At 38.4% G+C, this 18,418-nt stretch overlaps 1 protein-coding gene across 1 annotated transcript; it reads left to right on the top strand.

Moving 5' to 3' along the window:
• The first annotated feature begins 959 nt into the window (after positions 1 to 959).
• Mettl21c (methyltransferase like 21C) lies at positions 960 to 13,552 on the top strand. Its single transcript, XM_027396813.2, has 3 exons — positions 960 to 7,690; positions 8,385 to 8,502; positions 10,381 to 13,552. Exons 1-3 carry the CDS (start codon positions 7,568 to 7,570, stop codon positions 10,782 to 10,784), a joined length of 645 nt encoding a protein of 214 aa, XP_027252614.1. The 5' UTR covers positions 960 to 7,567; the 3' UTR covers positions 10,785 to 13,552.
• The last annotated feature ends 4,866 nt before the right edge of the window (positions 13,553 to 18,418 follow it).

Below are 18,418 nucleotides of genomic sequence, written 5' to 3' on the forward strand. Positions count from 1 at the left end.
AAGAAATACAGTAAGTCAATGGCTCTAAGTCATAAACAATTATTGACATGAATAATGAAAACTGGACTTTGTGATGCCTAGACCTGTCCTGTATGTGAAATCACCTCAGTTAAGCTCTGTGTGTACATTGTGGTATAAAGATATTTCTTAGAAGTTGTACTCAAATTCTTGAGTGAGCAGCCTTGCTTGGCTTTGATTCCTCCTGCAACATTGATGCTAGTAAAAAGGAATTTATGTGTGCCCTGAGGTACATGCCTATATGCTGGTGTGTGCACAGAGACCCATATCCCAACCTGCTTGTTCAGCCTCCGTTAGAAGAAATAGTGGTCATTTGATTCTGGGTACAGAACAATGCTACACATATGGCTGGTGTAGTTATTGGATTCTAAAAACGTGTTCACACCCAGATAGGTGACATAAAAATGCATGGTCTCTATTTCATAGGATATCATAGCCACAGAGTCTTAGAATAGTTCTTGGCATCAGATTTGAAATCTTAGTTTGCTTCCTCTTGTGTAGCCTGCATCTTCACTGCAGGAGTAGAGTGTATTTATAATCTCCAGCTGTGTTCCCAGGCAGTCATGGAACATTTCTACAGCTCTTCAGTCTTTACTTTCTGGGCTTTGCAATATCACTGTTGTGCAACCAGAGACATAGAAGCTGCAGCTGTTGAACCCTAATCCTGTCTGCTTCAACTTGTTGCCAGGGTATACAGTAGTGAACTACGAGCTCTGGAGACAGCCTTGCAGGCATTACCAGAAGCTTCAGCAGTAAATCACAGGTTGTGGATGGTACTATTTCACCTTCTGTAAACTCAGCTAACACTTTTAGGTATGTCCAGCCTTAACATTGACCAAGTACTCATCTCCAGGCAGACAGGTATAAAAAAGAGTGCTTTCCTTAGTGAGAGAAATGAAAAACTGGGCAGGGGGCGGGGTGGGGGGGAGAGGCCTGTCTTGCTCTTCTTTTAGCTTCGTGATTATGATTTTATTTAACTTTGGTTTTTATTGTGTATTAACTGTAAGGAAATAATTTGGCTTCTAACTTACAGGGGCATGCTACATAGAAAAAGATGGTAACTAGGAAGAGTACATGGGATCTTTGGAAGAAAGGAGTGTTATATTAATTTATGGAAGTACTGGGGTTATTTGTTATGTTAAGTAAAACTGAGAAGATACAGCTCATTGTTTTCAGAGATTAACAGCTCATTTAAGCCTATTCCAATTACTTGCTCTAAATGATTAGCATACAATACTTGAACTTACAAACCTTTGCTGTGGTGATATGGACTCATAAAGGTAGAAGCTACCAAAACACCACCTGGTGGTTCAGTTAGTTGATATTCTAATTTGCTAATGTCACATTGGTGGGAATAAGTAAATTATATTCTCATTGATAGAAAGATTTATTTTCAGGTAATGTCATAGTTTACACTGTATTGAACCAAACTATTTCTTTCCAGTGTTGAAAATACTTACTTAGAACTGATTTCTTTCTAGTAATATGGCAATTATATCTTTCCTTGTGATGTCTGAGGTCATCTCTGCTAAGAATAATGCTCTTTTTCTCTAACAGTTTTTAGTTTCTGACCATGAAGCCATTGCTCTGATTCTGACAGATACTAAGTAGAGTTTAGGACATTTCTTAAAATGTGCTTTAGTATATAATATTTTACTATACATTTCTCAGCTATATCAGAATTTAGACTGCTAGGTAAGTATAAGCATACTTACCACACATTTTGAATCAATTACTGGCATTTGATATTTTAGTGAATTATGTGCTTATTGTTCAACAAATGATCAAGAAAACATCAACATAACACTATTCATTAATCCTGCAGCTGATGGATCCAGAAACTCAAAAAGGTAATTTTGTTTCTTCTTTTAATTTGACCAATTCTGTGTAGAGAAACCATTAACGGAGTCTAAAACCTTACTTTTTTAGTCTTCATTAATACCTTAATGGGAACTAGGGCTTATTAATTGCTTATTTTATCTTGGCTTGTGTTTACTAACCTAAAAATACCTTCAGTAATGTTCAATTAGTACTATTAAATACCAGTGGTCCTGGCATATTAGGAATAACTTTGACTGAAAATAATAAATTAATCTGTAGAAAACATAAAAAGATTATTTATAATTTTTCTTTGATCTGCAAAAATTGACATTTTAAAACAGATTCTATACACCAAGCACATTGTTGTGATTTTTTTAAAGTCTTTTTTTTTTAAAAAAAAACTAAACATTTTAATGATGTTTGGATGCAAGATAAATTTAGGCTACAGAGTATCTCTAACATGTATTTATTATGACTATTCATTTGAGGCAACAAATAATAGCATAATTGGCTTCTAGATGTAAGAATTTAAATTTGAGTATTTGAAACTGGCATACCATTTTTACAGTCTTGCATTTGACTTATGGCTTTGTGTAGGTTACTAAATATAATGATCTTCATTGAGATAAAAAGTACTAATTCTTACATAGACTAGAAAAATTGCCATGTTTTGTGGAGTGGTTTTAAACACAGATCAAATTATCTTTGATTTTCTTTCTGTCCCTCTTATCTATACATACTGTGGATGTTTTCAAATAACCATAGACCTGTTTCTTGGGCCACACCAAGTGTAATAGGTGGCTCCTACTTAGGAGAGCAAAGCTGCAGGCAGACAGACTTGGGTGCAAGCCTAGAGCTGGCAGCCTACCCAGCTTAAATGCCAATGCTTTGTAAACCTAAAGGTGTAAGTTGTAATCTCATAGAGAACCCAGCCCTTCAGATAATTTGAATGCAGATGTAATTTCTGTTTTATGAATAGAATTATGCCATTTCCATAGCCATTAATAACAACAATTCTTGGTTTCAAATGTACACACGATGATTTGGCAAATCACCTGAAGTGGAAGTAGTTCAAGATGAGTTTGAGACAGAGCAAGTGTTAGAATATTTTACAGTAGGAGCAGACACACCCTATAATCATCTATATAGCTAACTAAAAATGTCGAAGTATGTTTAGATGCAGAGTGCTAAGGAGATAAAGTGTGTGCTGCTGTAGCCAAGCCAGCTGACGTTTCATTGGCAAGCCTTCTTCCAAGTGGAGGAACACTAGGTTCCCAAGTACTGAAGGATGTTTATCTGCCCTGTCCTTTTATACTTAGCATTGTGGGCTTGGAAGAGATGGAGTAAGACCATAATTCAGTCCTCATATTTCAGTACTTGAAGGAAGATCTTAGAATTAAAAGATGCTACTTATTTATGCACAGATTGAAACTAGTACTAGGATGAGAGCTAAAAATTCTTCCCTATGTGTGTCTAGTGCTACACTGTAATCTAACTTCTCTAAAGCTTCATTTATCTTAATTACTCTAAATATATGGTGTTGCCTGCCCCATGCCATAGTCCCTGGAGCTGCTAGTGCAGGCAGCAGAGTGTAGTAAGATGGCAGCTTCTGAGAATCTTTAGCTGTGGAGCAGACTCTGCCTCTCCATCCAATGTTCCATGATCCCAGTGCACAGTGATCCCCAAACCTGTTGCTATGGATTTATTTAGGATAAATACTTTCGGTGGGGGATGAAGGAAGGAACAGAAATAGAGAAAGCTTTCAGATCACACCATACGTGGTCACGTGTGAGAGTAGAAGGAGATAGAGGGTAGAAAGACCTGTCAACTGTGTCAACTGCAATATAGATGAAACAAAGACTCAAGTGGGTTGATAAAGAATTCCTAGTTGACAGCTAGAGAAGGCAAGAAGAATCTGAATGAAGGTAGCAGCCATAGTGGAGAAGCCAACTGGGAAGCTGTGCTTTGAAATGGTGTGTGACACTGGTTGGAAATGGTAATTGGCATTGAATAATGACATCCAAACCTGAGTTTTGGAGACATCTGAAGTGGAATGGATTGGTAAATTTAAGTTCTTTTATTTGACATGTGGGTTTATTTAACATATATTTTATTCAGTTTTTTTTTAAACCTTCGATATATGTTAATGGGTGATTATCATGGTATCATTATATGTTTCCAGCTAGTACAGCAAATAGATTTCCCTAGACTGCAGCACAGCACCCAAGCCTGATCTCAACATTAGTCCTCAGGCCAATGTTTTTTTGTTTGTTTGCTTGTTTTGTTTTTCTGTGTAGCTTTGGAGCCTATCCTGACACTCGCTTTGGAGACCAGGCTGGCCTCGAACTCACAGAGATCTGCCTGCCTCTGCCTCCCAAGTGCTGGGGTTAAAGGCTTGCACCACCAACGCCCGGCTCTTCAGGCCAATCTTGTACAAGGATTCTCTGAGTGCAATGTCACTTTCTTTAGGATGCTGCTTTTGATTTCACCCAACACACTGGGGTACAACAGGGTACTTCATAGATGTCTTTTTTGTAGTGATTATCAAATTCCATTTATTTAGTGTCTTTCCCTTTTTCATCCAGGTATCAATTTCTCAGTGCAACAATTTCCATTCTTTTTTTGTTTTCCACTTGCATCTTGAATAATCCCAATAAGAAGACTTTTTTCTTCTTTAAAAATATAAAATATAGTATTATTTGGACTATTTGATTGAAACTAAGCAGGCCAACAAACTGGAAATATTTGGGGAATCTTCTCAGGAGACAGTTTCAGAAGAAGAAAAAAACTCAAGATTTTGATCTGCCCAAGTGTTCAGAATCATATCTTTTATGCTATCCTGTGACAATTTAAAAATCTAGAAATACCTTTAACACCTTTTCAAAAAATATGCACGTATTCCTCAAAAGCATATATTGTTCTTTGAATAGAAGATTCAGTTGAATGACAGTCTTTTTTATTTAGTGGGGTGGTTTGTACTTTAAGTTTTGCTGACAGATTCTTATGACAGCCCTCAAATGGAAGCTGGATTTCACTTGTCATATTTATTACAGTCAGTTTTTCTCTCTGTGTGTCTGTGTGTCTATGTGTCTGTCTATCTCTTTCTGTATGTATATTTCTTTGCTGTGACCCTTTCACATTTCATTTTTCCTATTGACCTTAAAGATAGAAAAGAGAATGTAGACAGACCTTTGCTTCTGAAGGCTGCAGTTCAGCAACAGAGATAATTAACTGCTGAATTCTTCTTAAGAGAAGCATCATTGAAATGTGGCAGAATTTTGCTAATTTTCACTTCACCCTTTTGTTCTTATGAGAACAAGAGTACCTGATAGATTTTTAAATCCCTGTCAGCAAATATTAATAGCTGAAAAATGGCACTGACTATTTTGTATGAAAAAGTTTTAAAATAGATAACCCTAGGATAACAACATAATTGTAAAACAGTTTCTTCAGTTTTTAAAATGATTTGCCATTCTGGCTAGCCAGCATTCCCTCCACTGTCTCTGCTTCTTGAGCACTGAGATTGCATGTGGACCACCATGCTTGTGTTTATGTGGTCCTCATGCTTTTGGAGCATGCACTTTATCCACTGTGCTATCTCCCTAGCCTGTATTTTAAATTGCCACATATGATGGCTAGAACTGTCCTCTTTTAGAGTCTTTAAGCAATCAATAGTGGTTATAGGTGTTTATTACAAACTCTCTTTGAGGGTCTTTATCTTGGAAGCTTAATTTTCAATTATAATAGAACATTCATATGTGTTGACATTTCATTTCCTTATGGAAGTAAAGTTGTTGTTGATATATATATATATGTGTGTGTGTGTGTGTGTGTGTGTGTGTGTGTGTGTGTGTGTGTGTAACGATCTACTCTGTTCAGAAAGACAAAGTGAAAAGTCAGAGACACATTGGCTGTCACCCACTTATTAGACAACAGCACTAAATGTGGTCAACCTTCAAAATAACAATAACATGCAAAATCAGATACATCAGATTATCTGATGTATCTGATTATATTATCAGATATATTATCAGAATATCTACCAGCAAATATTCACCAGTAAAACTTTTATATCAAAGACTGGATCTCTTAGAGACTCTCCTGGGGTTTGGTGTGCTTTAACATCTACTGATCCCTGGTGCTTTAGGTGACTTGTCAAAGGAGTGATACCTTTATGAGGTATAGGCAAGGATGCTTAAGAGGAGCAATTCAGTTAAAGGTCAAGGAAGGAAGCAATTAATGTCTCTGCTTTTTCCTAAAGAATTTCTACAGCAAATGTTGACACTGTCGCCCTGTCAGTCTCAGCAAACAAACCAAGTGCATGTAGTGAGATGAAAGTTAAAGTTCAAATAAAACATATTTCTATCATTATTTGGTTCCTGACTGTAAATGCTTATGGCTGCTTAAGGGGAGTTTCAGATAAATTTATTGAAGAACACTGCTCTTGCGGAAGAATACCCATTGTTCGTCTTTCTGCTTTCTCTGCCTCTCTGAGTGTCAGTGTTTGTGGAAGGAAGAGAGTGGAGTGGTAGATGTTATGATGCTATCCCTAGTACCAAAATAACAACAAAGACACATAACTATAAGTAGCATGGGTATATTGTTGAGTAGACTTAAGTATCTTTGTCTTTCTGAATAACCAGAAAGTCATAAATAACCAGAGGTCATAAAATTTAGGTTACTGTACATTACCAAGACACCTGGAGTTGTACTGTGAAGTTGCTGTAGAATTAAGATCTTATACTCCCACTAACATTTCTTTTAATCCAGTTGAACCCAATGATGGCCCTCAAAACATGTTTTAAAAAAACCATATTATTTTGTGCTTCATTTAGTGTTGCAGAAATAGATGGTGGTGGTATCAACTTCGGTAAACATCAAAGAGATGATGAGGGCCTGACATATGAAGAGTTGGGTTAAATTATGAAACACTTGTTCCTTTTTTTAAAAATTGAGGGTAGGAGTGATATGGGCATGCCACAGTCTACGTGTGGAATGTGTGAAGGTCAAAGGACAACTTGGAGGAGTAGGCTCTTTCCTTCTAGCATATGGGTTCTAGAGACTGAATTTAGGTACTCATTTTGGTAGCAAGCTCCTTTACCCACTGAGCCATCATGTTGTCCCCATGAAGTATTTTTAAATAGTTTGCTAGTTTATTTCATCTAAAGCCATTGAGTATTCAACAATACCTTGAACTGGGAGACGGGCTGTATTTCCAACAGGTTTTTCTTTTTGTAGGACTTAAAAATATTATTTCTATTATTTTCTGTAATCATGCAAAATAATGGGTTCTTTTATAACATTTTCATGCCTACACAGTATTCTACTCATAGCCTCCCACATCACCTTTCCCAGGCTCCCTTCTCTGCACTTTCCTTTCATATCCCCAAGAAGTCCCACATCTATATTTTAAAATCTAGATTCCACATATAAAACATAAATATTTGCCTTTCTTTTGATTCTTCTTTTCCTCTCCTGTTAGTCCTTCTCCTTACACACAGTCACCCTTCTACTTTCTTATCTAACAATCTAGGAAAATCTTGATTAAATCTTAAATCTAGATGTGTCATTTGAGGAAAACCATGTATTATTTACCTTGTGGGTCTGGCTTATTTCATTTAGCAGGATTAAAACCACTGCTGTTTTGTTTGTTTGTTTGTGTTGTTTTTGTTTTTTCCTTTCAGAGATCAGAGAAGGTGATGATGACAGGCAGGTGGTCGCAGAAATCATGGCAAGAAGTTTTATTCCAACTCTGATAACGACTATTTCTTGGGAAGGCTTTCACTTTGCTGGTCATGAGATTCGGATTACTGAAGCCAAAGATTGTTATGGTGCTGTTGTATGGCCATCGGTATAATTTCTTAAAAATTTGCTGTACCCAGTTACTTCCTAGTTTTAGAATGTTATAGCCTACTTGGAAGAAGGAAACAGGTTGTAAGATTCTATTTTGTGATCTCAGACATCACTAAAATTTAGACATTATGCAATGGGAAATTGCTTCTAACATTTGCATTTGCTTCTGACTTTATTGACATTTGTAGGCTAAATAAAGATGTGGATGCCTTCAGTTTTATGACTATGAGAGATTAAAAGAATAGATGTTTTCATTTCCCATTTTATTGGATCTGTTTGAGTTAAGTAAACATAAAGGATGTTTATTTGAGACTCACAAGCAGGATATTCTCAAAGGCCCTCATTCCTTTACCAGTTATTTCATGAAGGGTGCAGACTACCAGCATTCCCCACCCCAACCTCACACTTTTCTTGGAATCATCTGGTATTGTTGGAAGTTTGAAGAAAGTCAAATTTAAACAACCACACTGTATTTTCACTCATTTCTGTCTTCCTTCTCAGCAAGGACTTTTTCTAGCTTATCAGAGGGTGTACCTCTGATGATAATTTTCTGGAATGATGCATATGAACATCACAAATTTACTCCTACCAGATGTGCACACATGCAGATCATAATATCTATGGCACATCTACTTAATAGGGTTTAATTTCACTAATAATACTTTAAACACCCCTTTCTTCCAATTCCATAGGCCCTTGTTCTATGCTATTTCTTGGAAACACATGCCAAGCAATATAACATGGTTGATAAAAATGTGATTGAAATTGGAGCTGGGACAGGGCTTGTCTCCATTGTGGCGAGTTTACTTGGTAAGTAGGTATTTTTTATTGAATGGAGTTGGCCAGGAAACTAATGATCAAATATCACCAGTTACTTTTGCTTTCTATTGTATTATGATCTGTACTTATGTGTAACTCCTTAATTGTTTTTCTTTTAAGATTTATTTATTTGTTTTATGTAGCTGAGTGCTCTATGTGCATGTATGACTTTATGCCAGAAGAACATTAGATCCCATTATCAGTGGTTGTTGGGAATTAAACTCAGGTTCTCTGGAAAAGCAGCCAGTGCTCTTAACTGCTAAGCCATCTCTCCAGCCCCTCCTTAATTGTTAAAAGCAGATTTGTCAAGAAACTCTACCAGTGTTAACGTCTCTTTGCAGGTTTCTTTCCAGATTTTTCTGTGTAAATAGTTTTAAATCTTTTTGTGGAATGAGAGCTCACAAGCCTAGATAGGGGGTGAAATTAGTCATCCTGCTAGATTCCTTTTGGGGCTTTGGGGGTTTTACTTTGATGAACCTGTTAAAATATGGAAGGAGTATTAGAGATCACATGAAACTTACACCTCAGCTTTGATTTTTTAGGGGTTTTTCCTTGGATTTGTTTTTTCATTTCCATTCTCATTGGTCCTACATGAAAGGCTCAGCATTTTTTCTTTCTGACCCTTGATGATTATGTTTTTTAGGGGCTTGGAGAAAAATAAAAGTGCAAATCAACTTTTTTTTTAGGATTGGAAGAATCAGGTCATTTCTTAATACCATGATATAGGTATCTCCCTTCAGATGCCTTACACATTTCAAGAGGAGACTGACTGTACAATCTTCTATTTTCTGCACAGGATAAATCCTGTGCTTCAGCCAACATTTGATATATAGAATACCATATATCAAGACAAAGAATATCAGAATATTTCACTTTGTTCACTTATGTATCTCTTCATATGTCTTTGCATCGGTGTCTCTAATAGCCACAGTTCTTTGTATGTCATCCAGTATCATATTCCAATGGTATTTATTAGTAGGTGATCTGCCCATAAGTCCTGGGGCATTTCTCCACCTAGATTTGCTTATCTAGATTACACCGGTGAAATCTAGTAGCTTCTTTGTGGTTCTTGTCTTAGATAGTCCTGTTACTGTGATAAAACCAGGACCAAAATCCACATGGGGAGGGAAGGGTTTATTTCATCTACAACTCTTGGGTCACATTTTATCACTGAGGGAAGAAAAGATAGGAACTCCAGGCAGGGAACTAGAGTCAGGAGCTGATGCAGAGGCCATGGAGGAGTGTTGCTTATTGGCTTGGTTGTCATAGTTTGCTCAACCTGCTTTCTTCTACAACTCAGGACCACTTTCTCAATCTTCAGTGAGCTGGGCCCTCCTACATCAGTCATTAATCCATAAAATGCCACAGACTTGACCACAGGACAGTTTGATGAAAACATCTGTGTCACGCTGACAGAGAACTAGCCAGCATGGTATTGGTAGTTTGTTACTGGTCTGTTTTTCATCAAGTTTCAAAGCATGCAGAGGCCTGGGACTCTTTGGAAAGTACCTGTTTAGCCTTCATCATTGACCTTGGATCATTGCAATGAGATGTTCTTCTTGGGGTCATTTTTCTCCTAAATGGAGAACAACAGTGATGAGCTAGACAAAAACAAAGGGGGTCAATTGGATACAGAAATACTACAAGATTCTGTTTTCTTCTTCTTCTTCTTCTTCTTCTTTTTTTTTTAAAGAGGGGCAGAAAAGTATATTAGTGCCCATTCTGAAAAGCACTGTCCTTCTGTATGTGCTGCCCAGTCTTTTCTTTGGGTCTAGCAGTTGTGAAGAATCTCAGAGTGCATGTTAGTTGAAACCTGACTGACTGACCTTATTCCAGAGGGTCACTTTTCCTACCATTCTTTTTTCATAGGTGCTCGAGTGACTGCTACAGACTTACCTGAATTACTTGGAAACCTGCAATATAATATTTCCAGAAACACCAAAATGAAATGCAAGCATTTGCCTCAGGTTAAGGAACTATCCTGGGGAGTAGCATTGGACAGGGACTTTCCCAGGTCTTCCAATAACTTTGACTTCATCCTGGCAGCAGATGTTGTCTATGCCCATCCTTTCCTGGAGGAACTTCTCATGACCTTTGACCATCTCTGCAGAGAAACTACCATCATCCTCTGGGCCATGAGATTCAGGCTGGAGAAAGAAAATAAATTTGTGGATAGATTTAAGGAACTGTTTGACCTGGAGGAAATTTCTAGCTACCCTAGCCTGAATATTAAGTTGTACAAAGCTATGAAGAAAAATCGGAGGAGTGCATAGTGCACGATTTCTGTAAATTAGGACAATGGCATGTGAAGGTAGTTTCTAGTAGATCATTACTTTAAAGAAAACACACACACACACACACACACACACACCACTGTAAGAATAAAAGTTAACTATAAACTTGCCTTATTATAGGCAAGGATTTTTACACACACACCACACACACACACACACACACACACACACACACACACACACACACACACACACACACAGTGGCTACATTTGTAGGATTAAGATATTTTGTTCCCAAGTCTGTTTGCTCAGCATGATAATTACATGGTAACAAACTTTCAGTAACATCATGCTGTGTCATCATTGCAAAACTAATTTTCAATAATGGTATCTCTAACTGAATGTTATTAATTTTATTTCTTTTTGAGAATGTATCTTAGGTTGTCCTTGTACTAGAGATCTTACCTCAGCCTCTAAAGTGCTAGCACTCCAGGTGTGTACCACACACACACCCACAGTGTTAATCCTTTTAAATATCGGGTTAAATGATTATATCTTTAGCCATCAAGAAACTGACTATAGTGTGATTTGCAAATAAATTGAAAAAGGCAGATATATGATGTAATAATGGTCAGTGCTAGATGTCTGTGATTCCTACCAGTGGCAGCTTAGAGGTGGGTGGGTGTCATTTCTGCTTGGCAGCTTGGACCTCTAGCATAACAACTGAATTAACAAGCACGTGGAATATTTCCCTCTAACAGATAAAAAATATGAATGGAAAGAGCATAAGAATATCCAAGATTATTGCTTGTTTTTGTAAGCCAAATAAAACTTATTTTTTCATTGAAATGGAAGTAATTATAAGAATTTTGGGTTAGAAATGCATAAAAAGGTTTAGGTTACTCCTCTTGAATAAGTAGATATGGTTTAAACAGATATATCTAGATATATCAGACTTTTTTATGTGGCTCTTAGAGATTACAATAAACTTTAAAGCAATTAAAGTCAGTGTGGGAAGAGTAAAGAATTAGGCCTCTATGCCATGTGACTGCCTGGACTGTGTTGTTGGCAAAGCACTGCAGTGTCCTCAGCTAGGCTGTCATGTGGCCTTGGTGATAATTCTCCTCCAGGGTCATCTCTTTCTTCGTGGCTGAACATTGTCGTGGTCAAACACATCTGTGATTATCTGGGCCTGCACTGTAAGTTAGAATGCAGGTACACACAGTAGAACTCTCGATGCATGGGTTTTTTTAGATGTGCACATCTAAAAAAAATGTTGAGATGTGCACATCTCAACAGTTTTCTGTTTGCATGCATATTTGTCCTTCTCAGCTTTATTTAGTGTTCAGCCTGCACAGGACAGTGATATCATTATTCTCACTTCATAGATAAGAACAAAGGCCCAGGTTACACAGCTGTGGAGTGAAAGATAGAGACAGTCACACAGTCTGTTTGAGCACAGAATCTGAATTTATAATTTCAGTACTGTCTTTAGGTATTAAAAAAATTAATGTTTAAACACATCGAACAACAGAGGTCAGTTCTTCGGAATAGAGACTCAGAAAGAATAACAAATACATTTAAAAATGAAACCTATTCCTCTTAATACTGTCCCTAGATTTTCTACCCATAGAGGAGACATCACAGAAGGCTGTGGTGGTGTGCACTTCTGGAAGGGGTGCCTTAGGCAGGAGGAGCAGCCATGCAGGGACCTCCAGGCAGAGCATGCCTATCTGCTTGAAGAAACATCAACGTGGTGTGGTAGAGGAGCAGAGACTGGTGAGATCTGAAGGAAGACACACCAGGAAGTAGATGATGGAGGTCCTGTGCTATGGGCTAGGATCTCCAGATAGAGGTCTGAGAGAGAACATGATGTGTAGTCATTAGGCTGTGCAGCCACTGGTTACACTGTGGTCACTGGTTAAGCTGATTGGGTGTGATGGACAATTGATGAAGAGCAAAAGGCCAGTCTCAGCTGCCCCACTCAGTGCTAGACTTTGAAAGGCCAGTTTCAGGGTATTTCTAATTAGAGTAGGGCATTTGGGTCTTTACATGTTTCTGTATATGTCGTGGGAACACTGTTTTGCAGATGGTGATGGTTGTGATGTCTGCCTGCGGCATTTACAACTGTGTTGTGATAAAGTCATTCTGAAGTTATCTGAGCAGCTCATTACTGTGTTCACCACATCGTTTCAGGCTCCTTCCTGCTGAAATAGAGAGCCACTGGATGACTCCAAGTAAAGGACTAGAATAACATTATGGCCTGCAAAGACTTCTTGGCCTGGGTTCTGAGAATGGGATCTCAAAGTCCAGAGACCAGCTGGGAGTTGTGGCATCCATCCAAGCAAAGGATAGCAAGAAATCTACAAGGGGGAGTGTGTGTGAGATCAGCTGATCTGGCTGTACTCGGAAGCCAGAGGCAGCAGTGTTCTACCAGGTGGACTGTGGAATGTGAGCAAGTAAGCTGGGCTAACTGTGAAATATCCCTGTGAGCTTCGGGCTATGAACTTAGCTTTCAGTTCAGAGAAGGCTTATGAAGGTGCTTCCCAGAGCAAGAGGGAATAAAACGACTGAGCCCTGAGGCTCACCAGCATTAGGGAGCAGACAGACATTTTCAGAGCTTTTTGGAGGCTATGTACCTTCCTCAGTTGTAGCTGTATATGTGGACCCTGAAAAAAATTATGAGTTTAATGGCACAGTCTTCAAGAAACTGTCACTGGGCTTGCTAATTTCTAAAAGTCACCTCAGAGGAATCTAAAGGTATGAATATCACAGGTCTGGCAGCAAAGATCTTCGTGTAATAAATTGGGGAGAAAAAAAACCAACCCAAATTGACTCTTGTTAAAACTGTGTCTGAAGTAATTTTGAGTGGGGATGATATAATGTCCTCTCAAAGACTGGTAAGACCAAACCAACCATTTAGTTCCTTAAAGTTTTTCTTTTTCAAACACATCTATACACATCATCTTATTCTGTTTATAGATTTCACTTGAGAATTCGACCACCACCCTCTTCTATGGTGCCTCTGTCCTATTTCACTTTGTGTTTTGTCTAGTCTTCCTTTTTTTTTTTTTTCCTGCAGCTTCTCCATGCTTTAGTTTTGGAGTAATTCAGTTTCAAATGATGCAATTTGTATAGGCCTTTTCTATCTCACAATTCTTGTTTTAAAAATGTGTAGGAATCCATTTGTTGACTTCAACCTGAACAACTCATGTTGTGAAATTTGAGACAAGTAAGACTATGTCTTTAATGATATAATCTTTTCAGTAACTCATTGGATTTCTAGTTAAATAGAGGGGTAGCTGTCAAGGTTTTTGTTTGGATTGTTGCAGAATAATTGTTTCAGAGATGACAAACTGACCTGTAAGTAATGTTCTTCGACAATTTAAAATGATACATTGATAACCATGAAACTTCCCAGACAGCTTTAAATATGAAATCCTGTTGTGAGGATGCCATAGCTTCAGAGGCCATGCCTAACTGGTTTTAAGCAGTTACATTTACATGTAAACAGTTCGTTTCCAAAGGGTATTTGGAAATGAAACATAACCTCTGGGTAGGATTTTGATACAAAAAAGATTTTTGTGTAATAGCTTTGAAAGTAAACCAGGACCTCTGGGTTCTAAGTAGAAAAGAATGAAACATTGTCTACTTTAAGCAAATCAGAAGCTGGGCTGTGGTGGCGCATGTCTTTGAGCCCAGCACTCAGGAGGCAGAGGCAGGCAGATCTCTGTGAGTTTGAGGCCAGATTGGTCTACAGATCGAATTCCAGGATAGCCAAAGCTGCACAGAGAAACCCTGTCTTGAAAAAAAATTAAGCAAATCAGACAAGTGAGCTTAAAGTTGTTCATATGAGAGGAGATGAGTGTTGTCCAGTGTGTACATTTTAAATCAAATTATAAGGCAACAAAATCACTGTGAGAGCTGATAAATACATCTCTAGAAGTGTAGGTGGGATACAGACAACAGAAATTTTAAAAACTTTAGACACGTGTGTGTGTGTGTGTGTGTGTGTGTGTGTGTGTGTGTGTGTGTGTACATATGTGGTCTCAGTTCTTCATATGTTCTTTTTCAAAACCTGGAAGTTGATCACATATGCGCTCCATACCCAGGGTTGGTATCTAAGTTTGTACTGTGAAATTAAGTCGAGCAGACTACCTACAAGCCTTGGGTCAACATTTACTGTAAGTCCTACACAAAAGCAAAGAGTATTCTGTAGAATGGTGGTATTGGTGGGACAGGTTGTATTAGATGGCCTTCAAATTGATTCATTCTAGGGCCATATTAACTCTATCATTAAGGGTTCCTGGACTGCGTTTTAGGATTTACTTGGATGGTGTGTAGCTGTGTAGTTTCAGATCACCAAGCATTTGCAATTGACTACTTATTCTATTAAACTCACCCTTGGCCTCTGTTATACACACTTTTTAATTGGGTACACTTAAAGGTGGGGATTCCCTCCTCACACCCCCCTCAATCTTCTCAATTTCTTTATTTCTAAGGAAGTTCTCTTTCTTCTCCAATCAAGCTTCACAATTACATTGATCATCAAGGGATATAAATTTTTTTTTATTAATTCAAATTAGGAACAAGCTTGTTTCACATATCAATCTCTCCTCCCTCTCCCTCCCCTCCCCTCCACTCCTCCTCCCTCACCCTCTCCCTACCACCCCACCCCATCCACCCTCCACTCCCCAGGCAGGGTAGGACCCTCGACAGGGCTCCCCAAAGTCCACCACATCATCCTGGGCTGGGCCTAGGCCCTTCCCCATGTGTCCAGGCCAAGAGTGCATCCCTTCACGTGGGATGGGCTCTCAAAGTCCCTTCTTTCACCAGGGAAAAATACTAATCCACTACCAGGAGCCCCCTAGAGTGCTGAGGCCTCCTCATTGACATCCATGTTCAAGGGTCTGGATCAGTCCTGTACTGGTCTGCCGGACAGCAGTCCCAGGATAGCCAAAACAACACTGTACAATAAAGGATCTTCTGGAGGCATCACCATCCCTGACTTCAAGCTCTATTATAGAGCCATAGTTCTGAAAACAGCTTGGTATTGGCACAAAAATAGACAGATAGACCAATGGAATCGAATTGAAAACTCTGATATTAACCCACACACCTATGAATACCTTATTTTTGACAAAGATGCTAAATCTATACAATGGGAGAAAGATAGCATCTTCAACAAATAGTGCTGGCACAACTGGATTCGGACATGCAGAAGATTGCAGATAGCTCCATATCTGTCACCATGCACAAAACTTAAGTGCAAATGGATCAAAGATCTCAACATAAATCCAGCCACACTGAATCTTCTAAAAGAGAAAGTGGGAGATAGATACCCTTGAACGAATTGGCACAGGAGACCACTTCCTGAACATTACACCAGTAGCACAGACATTGAGATCTTCAGTTAATAAAAGGGACCTCCTGAAACTGAGAAGCTTCTTACTGACACAGTAAGAAAAAACGACAGCCCACAGAATGGGAAAAGATCTTCACCAACCCCACATCTGACAGAGGGCTGATCTCCAAAATATACAATGAACTCAAGAAGCTAGCCACCAAAACACCAAACAATGAAATTAAAAAGTGGGGAGCAGAACTAAATAGAGAATTCTCAACAGAGAAATCTGAAATGGCTGAAAGACACTTAAGAAAGTGCTCAAAATCATTGGACATCAGAGAAATGCAACTCAAAACAACTCTGAGATACCACGTCACACCTGTCAGAATGGCTAAAATCTAAAACACCAATGACAGTCCATGCTGTTGAGGATGTGGAGAAAAAGGAACACTCCTCCATTGCTGGTGGGAGTGCAAACTTGTAAGACCACTTTGGAAATCAGTATGGTGTTTGCTCAGAAAAATGGGAATCAGTTTACCTCAAGATCCAGCAATTCCTCTCTTGGGCATGTTCATACAACAAGGACATATGTTCAACCATGTTCATAGCAGCATTGTTTGTAATAGCCAGAACCTGGAAGCAACCTAGATGCCCTTCAACTGAAGAATGGATAGAGAAAATGTGGTACATTTATACAGTGGAGTACTACTCAGCAGAAAAAAGCAATGGAATCTTGAAATTCACAGGCAAATGGATGGAACTAGAAGAAACCATTCTGAGTGAGGTAATCCAGTCACAAACGTGGTATGTACTCACTCATATATGAATTTTAGACATAGAGCAAAGTATTACCAGCCTACAATCCTCTTCACCATAGAAACTAGGAAACATGAAGGACTCTAAGGGAAAAATGCATGGACCCCAGGAATGGGAAGGGGCAGGAACTCCTGAGCTAACTGGGAGTATGAGGGTAGGGGAGAGGGAGCTTCCAGAATGAGAGCAGGAGAAGAGGAGAGGAGAGGAGGAAATGGAGTAGCAGAAATATTGAGTTGGGAGAAGAATAGAGGAGAGCAGGATGAGAGATACCATATTAGAGGGAGTCATTATAGGTCTGAGGAGAGATCTGGCACTAGGGAGACTTCCAGAGATCTACAAGGATGACACCAATTGACTATCTAGGCAATGGCGGAGAGGCTTCCCTAAATGCCCTTCCCCTATAATGAGATCGATGACTACTTTCTATGCCATCCTAGAGCCCTCATCCAGTGGCTGATGGAAGCAGAGGCAAACACCCACAGATATACACTGAACTGAACTCTGAAACTTAGTTGCAGAGAAGGAGGAATGAAGATCAAAGGGGTCCTCGGTACCAGGCTGGTGAAAACCACAGAAACAGCTGGCCTGAACAAGGGGGAGCACATCAAGGGATTTTAAGGGTTCATTGAAAATGAAAACAGATGTCCAGGGTGAATATGATGAAAGCAAAATTAGAAATATATCAGACACTGATTGCCCACCAATAACTACTGAAATATTGCTTGGGTAATCAAAAATATATAAGTGACTAAGATTAAAATGTGCCATTAAGACTTTATATCAAGATGCTATATCACAAACACAAGATGAATGCTTTTTGAAAATCATGTAGTTGTCAGTTCTTAGACCCTGTGGTTCAGGCCTTGAATTTTTCTTTCCTTTTTCCTCTTTCATTTAAATCATGAGTCAGCTTCTTATCGTCATGCTTTTTATTTTATTTTTTGTTTATTTCTAATTTAGAACTATGATTTATTTTGCATTTCTTATTTCTGTGTTCCCTTTATTGGTAGAGTATAAATTATAATGGTAAAAGTTGTTTCTTTGTCACAAACTGTCATCATTGCCACAAAAGACAGGCCATACAAATGTATGAAATTCTTAGATTAAAATTCACGAGTAATGCTTCTACCACCTTCTTTTCAGGGTAAAATTACACTTTGCTACTAGTAAATTATTAACATTTTCAACCAAACATTCCCTTAGTATATCAGTGACTAATAGGCAGTTGATTTAAGAATTAGAAGACGTCAAACATGATTTTACAGCTATACATTGGAAAGAAGAGTTGAGGAAAAATTCTATACAATATCTTTGGGATGAAGAAGCAAAGACTGAACTTCTGGAAACAGGCTTCATTATTTAAATTAAGTAATTTGAGGAGACTTAAAGGCGAGTGCCAAATAATAGATGTAACTATCCCTCACTCACTTTCTTTGTAGTTTGTTTTTTATTCCTTAGAAAGCTGTCTTATGGTTGTCATTCATTCACTCATGTATTTACTATTAAATCA

This window comes from Cricetulus griseus, chromosome 2, assembly GCF_003668045.3.
Source record: "Cricetulus griseus strain 17A/GY chromosome 2, alternate assembly CriGri-PICRH-1.0, whole genome shotgun sequence".
Taxonomy (NCBI): domain Eukaryota; kingdom Metazoa; phylum Chordata; class Mammalia; order Rodentia; family Cricetidae; genus Cricetulus; species Cricetulus griseus.

Excerpts from the sequence above, each read along its gene's own strand:
- Mettl21c (XM_027396813.2), top strand. The coding sequence starts at position 7,568 with ATGGCAAGAAGTTTTATTCCAACTCTGATAACGACTATTTCTTGGGAA. Across the intron at positions 7,691-8,384 it reads GTGCTGTTGTATGGCCATCG|GCCCTTGTTCTATGCTATTT; the intron begins GTATAATTTCTT and ends CCAATTCCATAG. Across the intron at positions 8,503-10,380 it reads CATTGTGGCGAGTTTACTTG|GTGCTCGAGTGACTGCTACA; the intron begins GTAAGTAGGTAT and ends CTTTTTTCATAG.